This window comes from Podarcis bocagei (genome assembly GCF_964188305.1).
Source record: "Podarcis bocagei genome assembly, chromosome: 9".
Taxonomy (NCBI): domain Eukaryota; kingdom Metazoa; phylum Chordata; class Lepidosauria; order Squamata; family Lacertidae; genus Podarcis; species Podarcis bocagei.
The window spans coordinates 3,806,048-3,823,005 of record NC_138134.1 but is presented as its reverse complement, the minus strand read 5'-3'; the positions used below and the strand labels follow the sequence as shown (position 1 = coordinate 3,823,005).

At 46.7% G+C, this 16,958-nt stretch overlaps 1 protein-coding gene and 1 long non-coding RNA gene across 2 annotated transcripts; one reads left to right on the top strand and one right to left on the bottom strand.

The window, feature by feature from the left end:
- Positions 1-2,435: 2,435 nt before the first annotated feature.
- Positions 2,436-8,779, top strand: LOC308594691. The gene is made up of 2 exons (XR_014011566.1): positions 2,436-2,637; positions 7,722-8,779. It is a non-coding gene; the product is annotated as an uncharacterized lncRNA (long non-coding RNA).
- A 4,179-nt stretch (positions 8,780-12,958) lies between these two features.
- DRD5 (dopamine receptor D5) lies at positions 12,959-16,435 on the bottom strand. The gene has a single exon (XM_081206858.1). The coding sequence runs from the start codon at positions 16,326-16,328 to the stop codon at positions 14,859-14,861; it is 1,470 nt and encodes a 489-aa protein (XP_081062984.1). The 5' UTR covers positions 16,329-16,435; the 3' UTR covers positions 12,959-14,858.
- Positions 16,436-16,958: the final 523 nt, after the last annotated feature.

Sequence of the window (16,958 nt, the reverse complement as noted above, 5' to 3'; positions counted from 1 at the left end):
TGCGTCAGTCACGCACCGTCCCAACGTCACCTTCCCGCCCGCTGTCAGATCGTGGCTCCAGAGATATATTTGTTTTAAATGTCGCAATAGTTTTGTGGCTCCCAGTTGTTGTTTTTTCTTCAGAAACGGGTCCAAGTGGCTCTTTTTGTCTTAAAGGTTGCAGACCCCTGGTCTAGACATAAGCACTCCTAGGCACAGAAGCCACTCGAGACTCACAAGTTGGAATCCAGGACCAGACTATGAAGCTGGTTCTTCAAGGGGGGGGTGCAGCCCCTTCCAGAACAGGTCACACATCTAATTAATTCCTGGACATGGGACCCACTCAGCACACTTCCATCTTATCAGGATTTAGCCTCAGCTTATTGCCTCCCCCTTCCAGTCCATCACTGCTTCCAGTGCTCTCCCATCACTGCTCTCCCAATTCCAATGGAATAGAGTGGCATGTCATCAAAATACTGATGGATTTGTGTTCCAGATCCCCAGATGACAGCTCTCAAGGGTGTCCTATAACATAACATGAGACAGAAGGGACCCTCTGCTAGCTGACCATGCCTTCCATAGGGCATTCCAGTCTTTTTAATTAAAGCTACTTACAGTTTTGTGTCATTGCAATCTTTTAAATACAATCTCTCTCTCCCCCCCCCCCATCTCATGGCCTGGTTCAACAAAATGGAACTCGGGTATATTTGTTTTGTGAGGGTTGCAAAAAGAGAACATTCTATTGGAGATCATGCCTCTGTGTAATGTATGCACGGGGGGGGGGGGAGGAAGCTGTACGGCAAGTACTGAAATATATCTGGCCAGCCTGTTATCTGGCTCTCAGCATTACCAAATGCTGATAAAAATAAGAGTTGGTCAAAAAAGATGATGATCGTTTTCATGTATAAGGAAAAGAAAATTATGGAGATATTCTGCACTGTGGTCTTTGGTGTGTAAAGCAATTAGAATTAGAAATAAAAATATTATTAGAGATAGAGAGATATAAAAATATATGTGGGGGCTAAAATACAACAATTTCCAAGAAAACATTGTTTTCAAGAGCTCTGTGAGTATAACAGATGCAGAAGGTAACCTTTAACTGCCACTTAACACATGAAAGTGGTTTAACTGGATAGGAATGCTTTAAATGCTTTTAAAATAGTGCTATTTTAACCGTTTAATAGATAAGCTTACAGTGTGAGTGGTTGTTTTTTTTTTTACTTTTATATTGTCAGCTGATGGAGGCGTTCAGTACTGGGATGATGGTGAAGGGGTCGGTTAACTTTTTACTCCCGCACCATCCCAAAGCTGCGTAATTGGCGCCACTAGCGGCCCCCTCTTTTACCAAATAGCAGCTTCAGAGGGGGATGGGGAAGAGAGAAAGAGTTCACACCCCATGGCCAAAGTCCTCAACCCTTCTGAATGGGTTTTGAATGAATGGGTGCCCTGCAAGAATACTGCTATGGCCTTACATAGCTGTGATTAATTTAAGTTAGGATTGCATGGCAGAACTTACTGATTGTGCCCTTAAATTGCCTGATCAGAATTTTTAAACGCTACATGAGGCCTATGAGTACCTTCCCAGAGTTCCCCAGGAAGAGAGGCTGGGTGTTAAACCACCCTGGGAACTGTAGCTGCATGAGGGGAATAGAGGGTCTCCGAACGACAACTGGCATCCTTCACACTCTGCCGCCCCCCAGGATTCTTTGGGGGAAGCCGTGGCTGTTCTAAGTGATATGGTGCTGCTTAAAATGCATAGGGCAGATGGGGCCATAAATGGCAACGTTTTCTCAGTAGTTCACAGAACTGTGTGGGGCACAATCTCATAATATGCTTGCTAAGACGAGACCAGGGTCGGCCCTGCCATTGGGCAATGTGAGTCGGTCCCCTCAGGCAGCTGATGCCAGGAGGAAGGGAGAGGCAGCCTGGTGTTGGAGTTTTGTTTGCCACACAACTTGCGCTGCTTTTCCTAAGCTCGTTTGCTGCTTTTCCATTGGCAGCAGTAAAGTAATGCTAGACCCAGTGCTTTTTTCTGGGGGGACGCAGGGGTACGCACACCCCTAAACATTTTGTGAATCTTTGTACTTTTGTCCATTTGCTGTATTTATTTTTCCCGATTTGAACTATAAAATGGTGATTTTCTTGAGTCAAAATGAGAGTACCCCTAGACATTTTTTTAAGGGGGAAAAGCACTGGCTAGACCAGTCAGCTTTGGTACTTGTAAGGGGGGGGGTACCACCTTGTCCTTCACTCCAGAAGGGAGTGGGTGGTGCTGTGGTCTAAACCACTGAGCCTCTTGGGCTTGCCGATCGGAAGGTTCGAATCTGCATAACGAGGTGAGCTCCCATTGCTCTGTCCCAGCTCCTGCCACCCTAGCAGTTTGAAAACATGCCTGTGTAGTAAATAAATAGGTACCGCTGCAGTGGGAAGGTAAACAGCGTTTCCATGCGCTTTGGTTTCCTTCACAGTGTCCCATTGCTCCAGAAGCAGTTTAGTCCTGCTGGCCACATGACCCAGAAAGCTGTCTGTGGGCAAATGCCGGCTCCTTCGTCCTGAAGCAATATGAGCACTGCACCCTATAGTCGCCTTTCACTGGACTGAGCTGTCCAGGGGTCCTTTACCTTACTCCAGAAACAAAATGTCTTAGGCTGGCCTTGGGTAAGTGAATGCAGGCATTGTAGGTGATGTTTGAGAAGGGCTTGTCTTCTTGGAATTCACAAGGGATGCTGTTGATCAAAGTAGATGGGCCCTTGACCATCAGTTATTCGCTGGGGCGCTCTGTGCCTCATTCCAGCTTGCAAAACGTTTGGCCTGGCAATCAGTCTCTATCCACTAGCAAAATTTTGCACTGTATGCAGGAGCTATTTACATAAATGTAGGAACAGATAAACCTCAAACTGTCCAGAGTAGAATAATAGCTATTACCAACATAAAACATTTAGGACTCTATAAAAAGCCTGTAGGCGGGGAAACAACTCCTGACTTATTCTATATATGCTTATTTTAGATTGCCATATATAAAATATATTCAGATATTCTCACAGTTTCACTGAATTACTCTCATGAATTTTTATTACCTCTTCAATATTTAAAGACTGCATTCCTATCTGTGGCATTCCTGATGCATTTAGGCAGTAGAAAAGAGCTTTCATCCATTGGCTTATAGCATATAGTTGTGAGAGCAAAAGGTCGCTCATGCAACCAGTTTTCTCCAGGAGTTCCTCAGCCCCCTGGGCTCCCAGAAATTCTCTCTGGAGGCTTGGGGTGGTGCTGTCCTGAACATTATGGGCTGGAGGCTATAGTGGAAATGCAGAATTGCTGGGAATCATGCAGAGGCACCTTCTGCAACTTGAGATACATGAAATGCTTGTAGGGACCTTGGCAGCTAAATATGAGGTATACTGCACTTGATCTTAGCCAAAAGGCCGAGAAGCGAAGAAATTAAGAAAATATTAAGAATATCATATAGTAAAAGGCCAGAGGCATTCCTTTTAGGAATTTTAAATGACGATATTCCAAAAGACAAAACTATTTTTTTCTTATACGCAACGTCTGCAGCAAGAATCCTGTTGGCTAAATACTGGAAAGGGAGTCAGTTACCCACTAGGGGAGAGTGGCTACGTAAGCTCTCAGAATACTTAGAACCAGCCAAATTGACAGATATAATAAGACCAAAACCAAAAAGTGAAGTAAAAAAAGAATGGGAGTGCCTAAATGAATACCTCAAAAGCCAAGGTTCGAGGGCAGAAATCTGGCTGAGTCTGGAATAACCTTGTGAAGTGAAAGGACATGAAAGAAGGATTTATATCTAGAGGTTAGGATAGAGAGGATAAAGAAAACAGGAAAACAGGAAGACAGAATGAGAGATAAAGGAGGTGCTGTGGGATTGGTGGAAGTCAATGTCTTGTTGTTGTTGTTTTAGTGTTTATAATATTAATTTGTAAGATATGGATTTGTTTGGTTTTTTTGTTTTGTTTTGTTTTGTCTTTTTAGTTTTCGGATGTTGTTTTTTGTGTGTTGTGTATTGTTATCTTTTGATATCTTTCGTGTTGTTGTTGTGTGGAAAATACTAATAAAATTATTTTTTTTTAAAAAAAATTATGAGGTATACTGACAGCTCTGTCAGCTGCATCTTTCGCTCCCAAATTCCCCACAAGAAGAACCAAACATTAGCCAGCCAGGGAAACCATTAATTCTTCACTGGGCCAGATTTTAATCCAAACAAGAAAAGAATTCCAGCATTTGTAAACTTTGTCCCTCATTTGAAGAAAAGAGTTTTTTGCTAGAAATTCACTGATCTATAGGGTATCTGCCCGGTTTATGATTCAGGACGTTAAGTGCTGCATTGGACTGCAAACTAACGCATTGCAAAAGTGGGAAAAGATAAGATCACTAATCTGTGGAATTACTTCGGTGGATTTGCTAGATGTGACTGCTAACACATTTTGGGGATATTATTACATATGACATTTTGAAAGCCATTATCTTCATTAATTAGGCTGAATAAAAACACCTTTGGGAGGAGGGGCTCTCTAAAGTTTCCACACAATCAGCTAAGGCAAGGCAGTAATTCTAAGCAGCCAGCACAGAAACGGGTCTTGCCATGACCCTCCTGCTTTAAAACAGTCTGCTGCGGGAGGGAGGGAGTGATCCCTGGCCATAGCAGGGCTCCAACTTGCCTTCCAGGATCTTTCCTCAGATCCAAGAAGCATCAAAAGCTGCTGTCCTCCTTTCCTTGTGTTCCTTCAGACAGCTAGTGCTCCACGCAGATCTATAAACTGTTCTAAAGTTTTTGACTCAGCATTCCCCATCTATTGACCAACATGACAAAATCAGCTGAGGGCCAAAATAAATGTGGGTAGATTTCCCTATGTTTCTAACTTTAACAAAGCTGTGGGGAACTCTGGATTCGAGTATAGGAACAGTGCTGGGAGGTGAGGTGCTTATCCCCCCCCCCCTCCAGTGATTTGCCCTTGTTGAGAGAAATGCAGAGAATTGTATGCCGCCAAGCTCAGCAGTGAGGTGAAGATCAGCTTTGAGAAGGAGAAACAACTTCAGTGGGGACATTCTGTGAGGGGAAGCGAAAGTCAAGCACTCCTCTCCCCGCACTGCTGTTCCAAGAAATGATTGAAAGAAATACCTGGAAAGATGATGAACTCGACAGAACTCTCTCATTCTATAAATGCACGAAGCAACAACACTGAGTCCCGGTAGTTCTCAGAAATCAAAAGGCCCACTTTGCAAAAGTACTCATTTTAAAAATGAGCAACATAAGCCAATATCATTTTCCCTACCACCTGATATGCTTTTGAACATATGAGGTTGCTACTTTCTGGGCCTATATCTCTCAGACCTGCCACTTTGTGAGACATTAATTTTACAAAATACGCTATGGAAATTTGTTTGAGGGTAAGTCACTAAGCTTAGGACAAAACTATGTGATGGCAAGAAGTCAGTGATGGGGCAGTGGAGCAACTCTAGACATGTGCAAGAAAACTCAGGTGACTCAAAACCTAGGGGTGCCATTCAGATTTTAAGGTGGAAAGAAGGTCCAAAAGCCTGCCCATGGTCTGTTAATGTTTTTGTATTATATTGTTAAAGCAACAAAGGACATAGGGCTTTCAGCTATAGAGTCTGAACCAATCCTCATTCCCTAATGAGTGTCTGTGTATGAGAAATGTGGTGCATAATTCTTGTTCATACTTTTCGAGCATAACCTTAAAGCTTCCGGGGGGAGGGGAACCTTAAAATTAGGGGTGCCAATCAGATTATAATATTATTATTATTTATTAATATACCATCCTATACCCAGAAGTGTCAGGGTGGAAAGAAGGTCCAAAATCCTGCCTTTGGCTCCATTAGCAGTCAATGACTTTGACAAGCTTTGGTTTGTTAATTTTTTGTAAATAAACAAAGGACACAGGGCTTTCTTATATATTATGCAGAAGAAATCTTAATTTGCCAAAGGCCTGATTATAGAGAAACATTTTTACCTTGCTCCTAAAGATATGTAAGGAAGGTGCCAGGTGGGCCTCTCTGGGAAAAGCATTTCACCACAGAAAAGGCCCATTCTCATGTTGTCCTCCTCTTATGGAGGAGGCACATAATGTAGCACCTCAGATTATTATCACAGGGTCCAGGCTGGTTCATATGAGGAGAGGTGGTCCTTGAGGTATTGTGGTCCTGAGCTGTTTATCTCTTGGAAAGCTCCAAGCTGAAGAAAGCTGCTGTTAGGGCCAGCCCACCCATGAGGCAAGTTGAGCAGCTGCCTTGGGCAGCAGGAAGCACAGGGGCAGCAGATCCCAGTGTAGATCTTTATTCCCCCTTTGTTCCTGATGTAGATCTTCATTCACCCCTTATTTCCTGGTGGAGAGGGGGTCACCATGTCGTGGTTCACCTCAGGTGCTAAAATATCTTGGACCAGCTGCTGTACAGGCCCACGTCGATGCTTTAAGTCCCACTACTGATACCATGGAAGCTAACCTCGTGGATTCTTTCCCCACATAAGCCTCAGTAGTGAAACAATAAGAGTACTGAATGTATAGATGTCATTGTTACATGCTGAGATGATATTTAGGAAAACATGGGTTGGAGGAGGTTATGCTTGGTTGTGGGGGAAGAAATTGCTTCATCTTATAGATGAGAGGCCTGGTTGCACAGCTGAAATATGGGGCTAATTTCCTAGTTAAAAGAATTAGTTGAGGGATGTCACTGGGGAGAGGGAAGAAAGCTGCTAAGGGGGAGACAGCTCAATCCCTCACCTCGAGTAGACATCACCCTGAAGTCAGGCAAACCTTCTCTTGTCATTGTCCTTTTCATTTCCCCCAAAGTGCTACTGAGGGGGTGACTCCCCCCCAAAAAATGTATGATGTTATTAATGTGAACCCTATGTTTAACATGATGCAATTAAATCCATACCCTGGAAAAGAACTACGATTCTTAAACTTTATGCTGCTTATGTTTATGTAACAGATAAGAGAGAAAGTCTTGCTTTGAACCAGCATTTTATTTTTCACTTCCTGCAACAGTAGAATAACACTGCAATACATAAAATACAGATTGGGGAACTGCTGAAAATTCTACCAGTAATTCTACCAGTAATCCTACCAGTAATACTTAGCCTTCATAAATCAACGTGGCCTAAATAAGTCTCTCTCACACATACACACACCCCATATATACACACACACACACACACACACACACACAGTGCAGCTGGTCTTTCTGTTTCTCAAATTTTTTTATCTGATGTTGCACTATCTCCCACAGATGCTTTCCTGAAGGTCAGCAAATAAATATGGCAGAAGCCATTTTCTTCAAAGCTTTTGATATCACTCATCAATGCCTATTGATTTAGGGAAACTGTTACACTTGGTGCTTTGTTCTTTCTGACAAGTAGCGCTGATCATTATTTGCACCCAGACTTGTGAAGCCTGCCAACACGCCAGATTTTTCCTTCACCTTCTGTGTGTTTTCTGTATGAAGCTGTCGAAAGGCAGCCAAAGCAGCAGAATGCAAAGGAGTTGCACAGGGACTCTGCTGAGTGGTGCAGGGTGCCTGCCTTGCCTTCGATTTTTTAAAATAAAATATCTTTAGAAAGCATACGCAGTCGGAGCAAATAAAGAGCAAGTAGAGAAAGGCTGCCTAACCCTTTCCCCACTGATCACAAGATTCTGTTTAACATGTAATTTGAGTCTACGAAACTCTAAAGTGTGCATTCCCAATTTTGTGTCTCATTTCAGTTTCTCCTTTTTCATCCCAGTTCCTTCTCTGAAGCTTCCGTATACACAGATTCACCCTTCTGCACCTGACACTACCTGTACAGCAATTTTTATTTTTTATTTAATTTTTAAAATGTGAATTCACTCAACAAAGAAACCAGAAGAAGTCCTGAAGATCCAGGATGCAGGATTCTGGATGACACAGAACTGGTCTGGATGCAACAATTCTGGCTTAATAAACCATGGTTTATTCCTGATTTCTTAAGCTAGGGGTGAGTGTTCAGGCCCAGACACTCTCTTCCCCAACCATTAGGGTTACAACTACATGACTGCAATCTCAGTCCCTTTAAACCAGTTTCCTGTTACATGAAAAATAGTGGGCTGAGGTGTAGTTTCAATTGAATAACCAGGATCTGAAACGAGACTCAAACCATGCTTTCAGATCCTGCTTAGTGAAACAACACTAAGCCACAGTTCCACATTTCAGACAGAACAGAAGACAGGACTGGCTGTGCCAGGAAGCAAAGTGAGGCAACTGCCTCAGGGGGAGCAGATATCGGGAGGGGAGAGAATCCCCCCAGACTCGGTTGCTGTCATCAGGACAGTGTTATCCCATTGCAGTTACATTCAGCTGCTGGTCTGGTCAGCTACTGTGGATGGAAATGGGCAGGCCTTGGGTAGACCTTGTATGTATATTTTTAAAATGCTTTCCTTAAAGCCTGTTTTTCAAAGCTAAAAGGATGTGCTTGAAAAATGACTTTATCCCATTTTTGAATTCTCAGGGCAGTTGCTTTGGTTTGAACTCTATTTGCACATGTTACCTCAAAATGCTTTCAATTAAAAAATAATTGAGCAGAATTCTTCTTCATGTTATTTTCCACCCATGTGGAATAATCTACCTTTAGTTATTCTGAGATGTGCTTAACAAGCACAAGGCTCTTAAAATAGCTGGGCTGGCTATGCATTGTGGGTGATTTGTGAGAACACAGGACATTGCGAAAGCTCTATTTTCATTTAATGCCATCTGTATTTAAAACAAGCTTGTTTCTGCCCTTATTAAAAGAGTCAGGTTTTATCATCGGATTATGCCATTGCAGTGAAATTATTTTTCCTCCCAAAGATCATTGGTGAGTCACAATATGAAGAAATGCCACACACCTCAAGTTCATCCAAAGAGTCCCCCATATACATCGTGTCACACATGCACAGGTTTATGTGTACATCTAAAAGAGCCATATTTGCACACATCAAAGTGCTTGTCACTGCATGTACCATACATGTGCACATGCAAGGAAGCTGGAGAGGAGAGGGGAGAGAAATCCGTTGGAAATGAAGTGTCTTAGGAACTGATTGATCTGGAAGGTAAGAAAAGAGAAAATTTGTCTGCATAGTAATTAATGGTGCTTAGGAGATTGCTTAGGAGATCTGTGTCTGTGCCTCTAGAAAAAAACTGTAGTGGAATATTAATCATCAGAGGGCATGGGATTTGGACTGAAGAAACTCATTGTAGTTAATTGAATTAGTTATGATTATCCATTTGACACCAAAGGATCTGGAGGTTTGCAAGCGTCTAGCCATCAATTGGTCCAGAAATGAGCTGAGACAACTCCCTTTTTTCCTTTTCTTTTTGAAAATGCCTCTGCTTATTTCCAGTCCAGAGGTGACTCACCCATCTTGAGAAAAAACTGGATCCTGGGACTTATTAACAGTCCAGATTAACAAGCCACCAGGTCTGGGGGCTGCCTACTTCAGAACCCTTAAAGAATTCTAGTGATAATTGTTGATAATCTAGCAAAATGATACCACAGCACCGAAGACAGCCGCCATCCTGGAAGACAGGAAATCAGCCAACAGAATCCAAAGTTCCTGAAAAGGGCAGACCATGTTCCTGGCAATGCAGCAGAAATCACTCTTCAAGGGGAAATTGTTAAGCAGATTGCAGAACAAGCAACACTGAGGGAAAAGTCAGCCTAGTCCAAAAAAGGGAACTGCTGCCTCACCAGTCTTTGGAGTTCTTTGGAAGTGTCAGTGTGTGATCTACCGGGCAGGGGTGATCTATTCAGCCTTCCAAATATTTTGCTTTTGCTTTTTATATATATAAACATTCGTGTTATGTACTACTCAGGGCAACTTACAACCATTCACAATCACAGCATCACACCATCAGTCTTGCGGGGCCAGCCTCCACAGTATCTGGAGTTCACCAGAGTGGCTTCTCCTATCTCTGTCTCATTGCTAAGGCCTTCTCTCAGAAGACCCAGTTTTTCCGTGGCAGGCCATGGCTCTCAGTTAATGATCCCAACATGTGTCCCTTGGGCGTACCTGTGCATCACCACTTGCCAGCATGCACATGTCGAGAAGGACATATGGGAGGTAACTCTCCCATGGAAGTATGTCAGATCCATTCAAAGGCCCTCAGCATCATTATTTTCTCAATTTAAGAATGTCACTGTTCATTAGGGACTGCCCCACCCTTGAGCAGCTGCTCCTATCCAAGCAAGGTTCTCTCCTTGTCTCAGGTCTTGCCTTGGCTGCATGTTTGGGCTGTTCTAAAAGAGAGAGACCGGATTTATCAATCTATAGGATTCAACTCCCTCCACAAAGAGTGGACGCATCATATCAAAGCACGTGCTTCGTGCCGTTTCATGTAATGCAGCTGCTGAAACAAGTTTTTAACACTTGGGAACACATTGTAGGATAGTTAGTTTTTTAACATCCCTTTAACTGAAAGTTCCCTTACCTTCTTGGCTTTTTAGCCAGAGGGAGGGGAACTACTATAAAAGGGAACACAGCATGGAGAAGGTAAATGGAAATTTTCAACGAGTTATTGGGAGTGGGACATAGTCAGTGGTCAATGGTAAGATAATTGGGGTATTAAAAGCATATGATGGTGAATAGGGCATGTTTATTAGCTACTATCTGAACTTCTGACTTAGACAACACCTGCATAGCTTCAGCAATGCTACAGTCTATATGTGATTCTGCAGTGTCTCCAGCAGAAAAGATGGAGAGCAAAGCTTCTAGCTACAATGGCTACGTGCTCCCTCCACAGTCAGAGCCAGCAGACCTCTGAATATCTGTGGCAAGAAAGGCATGTGTTTGGTTTGCATTTGCTGGTGCCCTGTAGGCAACTGCTTGGCCACTGGGAAACATGCTGGACTTCATTGGCCAGCAAGACTCTTCCTACAGCCCTAGCCCAGCCCTGTTATACCAAGACTCATGCAGGGACCTGCCCAGGGTGCTATTCCACCAACCATGTCACCTCTTTGCATCCCACCAGAACCAGGATGGGTGGATATCAAGACTGAACAGGCAGCCGCTAGCCAGCCCACTCTTGGCCATTGCAAGAGAAAGAAAGAGGAGGAAGGGGAGAATGTCTGCCAGTCACACAAGCCCTCTGCTGCTGCTAGAATGGGGACCTTGAATGCTGTGAAGGAGAGGAGTGGAGCACAAGCCACTGAGCCCCAAGAACCCCCCCCCAGGCCCCTCCCAACCCACAAAGCCATCTCTCCTAGCAGGACCAAGAGAAGCCAGCCATGTGGGGAGCCAGGGAGGTGCCAAATGTGCCAAAGGGGGTGGATCAGCCCACTGCTGTCATTGCCCCAGGAAGCATAGAGCTGGTTCCTAACAATGCCATTTCTGAGCCCCATGAGTACATTGCTATTGCTCCTCTCCCTGCTCCGTTTAAGCAGAACCTCCAGCCCATAAGAGAGGTGGCTGCCTTTTTTAAAAAAAGTACAGCCCCACATTCACTTGTTTGGCCCAGGACACCTCTTTGTGCTCCATCTCCCTACAGAGGGGGGTGGCAAGCTGAGGCCCCATTATCTTTTGATGAGTTTCCCACTCTGCATTATACCCAACAATAATACCTTGTTAGCTAAAAGCCTAAAGGTAAAGGACCCCTGACAGTTAAGTTCACTCGCTCATCTCACTTTACTGGCCGAGGGAGCCCCCATCGTGGGGATTTGAACCGCCAACCTTGATTGGCAAGCCCTAGGCTCAGTGGTTTAGACCACAGCGCCACCCACGTCCCTAGTAGCTAAATGCTTAGACTGAGGTAACTCAAGTTCAAAGATGGCTACAGGTGGGGTGCTCAAAGAATGTTCCTCATATTGGTCTAAAAAGGCCCTGAACCTTCTCAAGGGAGCAGGATCCTCACAGCCCCTATTTCCTTCAAGATAGCGGCACACTTAATATTGACTTATAAAATATGATACATGTGGGTTTCAAAATATCCCTTGCTACATATCTGCCATTATGCCTCACAGAAAGTTCTGTGTAGCTTTATATCTTCCATTTTCCTTCTTTGGCAGAAAGCATATGTCCTGCAGAGGGACGCGGGTGGCGCTGTGGGTTAAACCAGAGCCTAGGACTTGCCGATCAGAAGGTCAGCGGTTCGAATCCCTGCGACGGGTAATCCCTGCAACAGGGTGAACTTCCATTGCTCTGTCCCTGCTCCTGCCCACCTAGCAGTTCGAAAGCACGTCAAAGTGCAAGTAGATAAATAGGCACCGCTCCGGTGGGAAGGTAAACGGCGTTTCTGTGCGCTGCTCTGGTTCGCCAGAAGCGGCTTAGTCATGCTGGCCGCATGACCTGAAAGCTATACACCAGCTCCCTCGGCCAATAAAGCAAGATTGGGTGCTACCCCAGCACCCAACCCCAGAGTCGGCCATGACTGGACCTAATGGTCAGGGGTCCCTTTACCTTTACCTTTATATATCCTGCACGTCAACTACTTGGAGCAGTTTTTTTAAAAAAAAAGGAAAAAAGACTGTTTTCTGAATCACATAAGGAATGAAAATTTAAAAGACAGTAAAACTGAAAATACTGCACAAATAGTTACACACTTTAAGGCCTTTATCCTGGTCACCTTTACCTGAGAGTAAGTTCCATTGAAATCAATAGGACTTACTTCTGAGTACACAAGTGTGGCTTGCACTGTCACCATGAATTCAGTCCAGCTAATTACCATATAAGCAGATATACAACTGTAATATTAATGACTTAAGATTTTTGTGCCGCTTTAAGGCAAGACTATTATTTCTGCAACAGCATTTGGTTCCCTCACTTAATTTTCTCAAAATAAATTACTAGTATCTGGTACTAAACTATAAATATTGTGCTGCAGACACAAAAGGTTTGTGACCTTTAAATATTCTCCAGAATATGGTTTGTCATTGCTGCCTATTTGAACACTGTTGGATTAATCTTATTTATAATCAGTCTTAACACACATTAACACACAGCACAACTTCCAGTGGCAAATGAACAGTGGGCATTGTGCTTTTATTTTATTTTAAAAAAAATATACAGCATTCATGCTACTTTGGTATACCACTTATGGGCCAACAACCATCTCACTCAGAAGGGCGCAACTCTTCATTTCAGTTAGAGTTACTTCTGAGTACCTTTAACTGTGGTCCTACAGTGAAACTTACTTCAGAGTAAACATGTATCTGATTGCAGCTCAGTTGTGTGAATGTTTATTTAATCATTCACTCACTTGTTTTAAATATTTTGATCACATTCTCCATTAGAAACAATTCCAGAGTGGCTTACAATAAAACACGATTCATATACACAAAACAGCACCATGAAACTTGACGATGAATGTGGGTAATAGGAATCACTCCCACAGAGGTACAGAAAAAACTGTTCCTTAATTCATGGTCTTGAGACCAATTATATTCCACAAAATGCTGGAATTGTTTATAATGGGTCTGACACAGCTAAAGTTAATAACTGCTAATTCCCATATATCTTAATAAGAAAATTAAATACATGCCCAACAGCACAACCCCTATACATACTTACTTACAACAACTTTCAAGGGAGTTTGGGGTGGCTGCCTAAATCTCTCAGTTGGGCTTAGAAGTGCTTTATATTGGCTGATATGTGTCCAACATTTATATCAATAGAATACATTAAAAAAACCAGACCCTCTGAAATAATGTTTCTCAAAACATGAATATAAGCCCCTCCTAAAGCCAGAAGTTCATCTAAGAGCTCTCCTAAGGGCTAAATGTAAAATGAAAATGCCAAAATGTTAAAAAACAAAAAGGCTATAGACTTTCATGTCTTTAGATAGTTCTGAGAAATATTAATGCAGCAGTAATATACACTACAAATCTAAAAATGACTGAGCAATTGCTGTAACATCTGAAAGTCACTCTTATTATAAATATTGAACCTTGACGTTGTATGAATACTAAAATGAGTAGGTCAGATTTGCCTCAGTAGTATTCTTATTTCCTTAATGGACAATTTACCATTTATTTTATATATAAAAAGGTTGTATGCTTTATTCCTGGACATGAGTGCTAGTTCACATAGAGGAGAACATTCCTGGGCACAAAGGGAGGTGATGTGTTCCTTGCAGACTTACTTGTAAGTCCTGTCACATTCAACAGGAATTATTCCCAGGTAAGTGTGCATAAGATTGTCCTAATAAATACTAAGCTCAGAAGTAAGCCCCATTGAATTTGATGGGCCTCTCTCCCAGGAAAGCAGGATTGCCACCTTAATGAAGTGCACCACCTCCATTGAAATGAATGGAGGCTGCTCCAGAACACTCCTGAGCGCAATACCGCCTTCATTTCAGTGGGACTTTCTCAGGACCAGTATTGTGTCAAACTCTTTTTCCTCCCTGATTCAATCTAAGATGTAGCAGCTGGACAATTAACTGTCAATGATTCAACTCTGCAAGTTTCAAACCTGGTTGTCAATATAATTTAGATGTTTTTGGTTCTCAGGAAGGAGCAAGAAAATCCATTTCCCAAAACAGAAAACCACCAAAGTGTGAGTTGCAGAAACACAACAGAAAAAGAGTAGCTTGAGACACCTTCCGACTTTGGTCAGAGTAAAATCCAAACTGTGGCCAAACAGCAATCTTCTGAGAGGACAGTTGTCCTTTTAACGCGCTGGTGTCAGTTTCCCTTGGCACTTCTGGACCGGCCTTGTAAGCCCAGCCTTTCACCCCACGGTCCACTAGACTGGAATGCCTCCTCTTCTCTCTGTTCCCAGTTCACTGCTGGTTTATGAACTTCCTGCAGGTTAGCATTAAATAATGGCAAGAGGAATAATCGACAGCCGCAACTAGGCTCTGCCCCAAGCCCAAAGGATTCCTTTTTTAAAGGCTCTTCCCAAGTGGGGTGAAGTCTAAAGTAGACACGTGGGGGTGAGGGGGGAGATTCTGCCCAGCGAAATGTCCCCCTCGCAGTCGCCCGACTCGGTGGCGCCCTCTGGGTCGGGAGAGATCTGGGACGCGCCGTCGAAAGGGCCTCCCCAGCCGCCGCCGCCGCCCCCCAGGTTGGGGGTCCTGTCCGCGTCGGTGGCGGCGCCTTCCCGGCGGAAGAAGAAAGTGTCTTGGTTGCAAGAGATGAGCTCGTGGCTGAGGTTGGCCGTCTCCCCCGGGGAGCCCGAGCACGGCCGGCTGCAGCCCAGCAGGCGCGAGAAGACCTTCCTGAAGTCGGCGTTGAAGGCGTAGATGATGGGGTTGAGCGAGGAGTTGGCCCAGCCGAACCAGACGAAGACGTCGAAGGTGGTGTCGCTGACGCAGGGCAGGCCGGCGGCGGGGTCGCCGGGGGGGCGGTCGCAGAAGGGCACCATGCAGTTGAGGACGAAGAAGGGCAGCCAGCAGCACACGAAGACCCCCATGATGACCGAGAGCGTCTTGAGGACCTTGGTCTCCTTGCGCAGCGACGACTTGAGGCCCGAGTGGTGGTGCTGCTGCTGCGGCTGGTGCAGAGGGTGCGCGCAGTCCAGGCGCCCCCCGCCGCCGCTGCGGCAGCTCTCGGCGTGCTCGGCCGCCCTCTCCAGCGACGAGATCCGACGGATCTGCACCTGGGCAATCCGGTAGATCCGCGTGTAGGTGACGATCATGATGGCCACGGGAATGTAGAAGCTGATCAGCGAGGAGGAGATGGCGTAGGTCCGGTTCAGGCTGGAGTCGCACTGCTCCGACGGCGCCGCCGCCGCCGTGCTGTTGCTGCTGCCCCAGCTCCCCGGCTCGGGGCTGGCGGTCCCGGGGGCGCGCGGGTCGGGGCCTTTGTGCCAGTTGAGCTGGACGGGGAGGAAGGAGATGAGGATGGAGAGCGCCCAGGCCAGGCTCACCATGGCCAGAGCCACGCGGGGGGTCATCTTCCTCTCGTACCTGAAGGGGCTGGAGATGGCCCAGTACCTGTCGACGCTGATGACGCACAGGTTGAGGATGGAGGCCGTCGAGCACATGATGTCGAAGGCCACCCAGACGCTGCAGAAGGCGCCGAAGGGCCAGTAGCCCGCCACCTCGGCCGCCGCCTTCCAGGGCATGACCAGCAGCGCCACCAGCAGATCCGAGACGGCTAAGGAGACGATGAAGATGTGCGTGACCTTGGCGCGCAGGTGCCGCGAGCCCACGATGGCGGCGCACACCAGCACGTTCCCCAGGAGGGTCCACACCACCAGCAGCGACAGCAGGCTGCCCGCCGCCACCATGGGCGCGCCGCCGCCGCTGGCGGGGCCGCCGGGAGGAGCTCCGGCCGCGGCGGGCTCCGTGGCGGCGGGAAGCAGCCCGCGCGAGCGCGGCGTCGGGGGGGCGCCCGCTTGCCCGCGCAGCGTGGCGTTCCTGCTCCAGGGCGCCTGCAGCATGGCCACCGGCGCCGCCGCTCGCCTCCCGCTCCTCCTCCGGCCGAGGGCGCCGCTTGGCTCTTCCAGCGCGCTCCGCTCGGCCCCATCGGTTCCCCCGGGCCGGCCCGTCCCTCAGCGCCGTCGAGCGCGCCGCCCGCCGGCCCGCGCCCCTTTCCGCCGGCGCGCCTGCTGCTGCCCGCTGCCCGCGTCCCTGGCAGGTGCCCGGCGCTCCTCCTCTGCCGCTCGCATGCCGACGCCCTCGCGGAGCCTCCCCCTGGCCCGCCCTCGCCGGCCCCGAGGCTCTTCGCCCCGACGGCCGAGCGGGAGGGCTGGGCTGGGGGCGAGCGAGCGAGGCCGGGGGCGCTGGGGCTGCGAGGCAAGCTGCCTTCCCCTCTCCCGGCCCCACGAGGCTCTCCCCAGCCCGCGCTCTCCTCCCGGACGGCGCCTCCTTCTCGGCCGGTGGTCGGGGTTGCCGCGGTCGCCTCGCCCCCTCCCTGCACGTCGCGCTGCTTCGGAGTTCGCGGTGCGGTTCCGCCCGTCCACGGGCGAGCATGCGCAATCCCTGAGCTCCTGGGAGCACCGAAGACCCGAGGGTGGGGTGCGGGGTCGGGACTCGGAGTGAGAGGAAGGCGGGCTGGACCCGGACTGCCT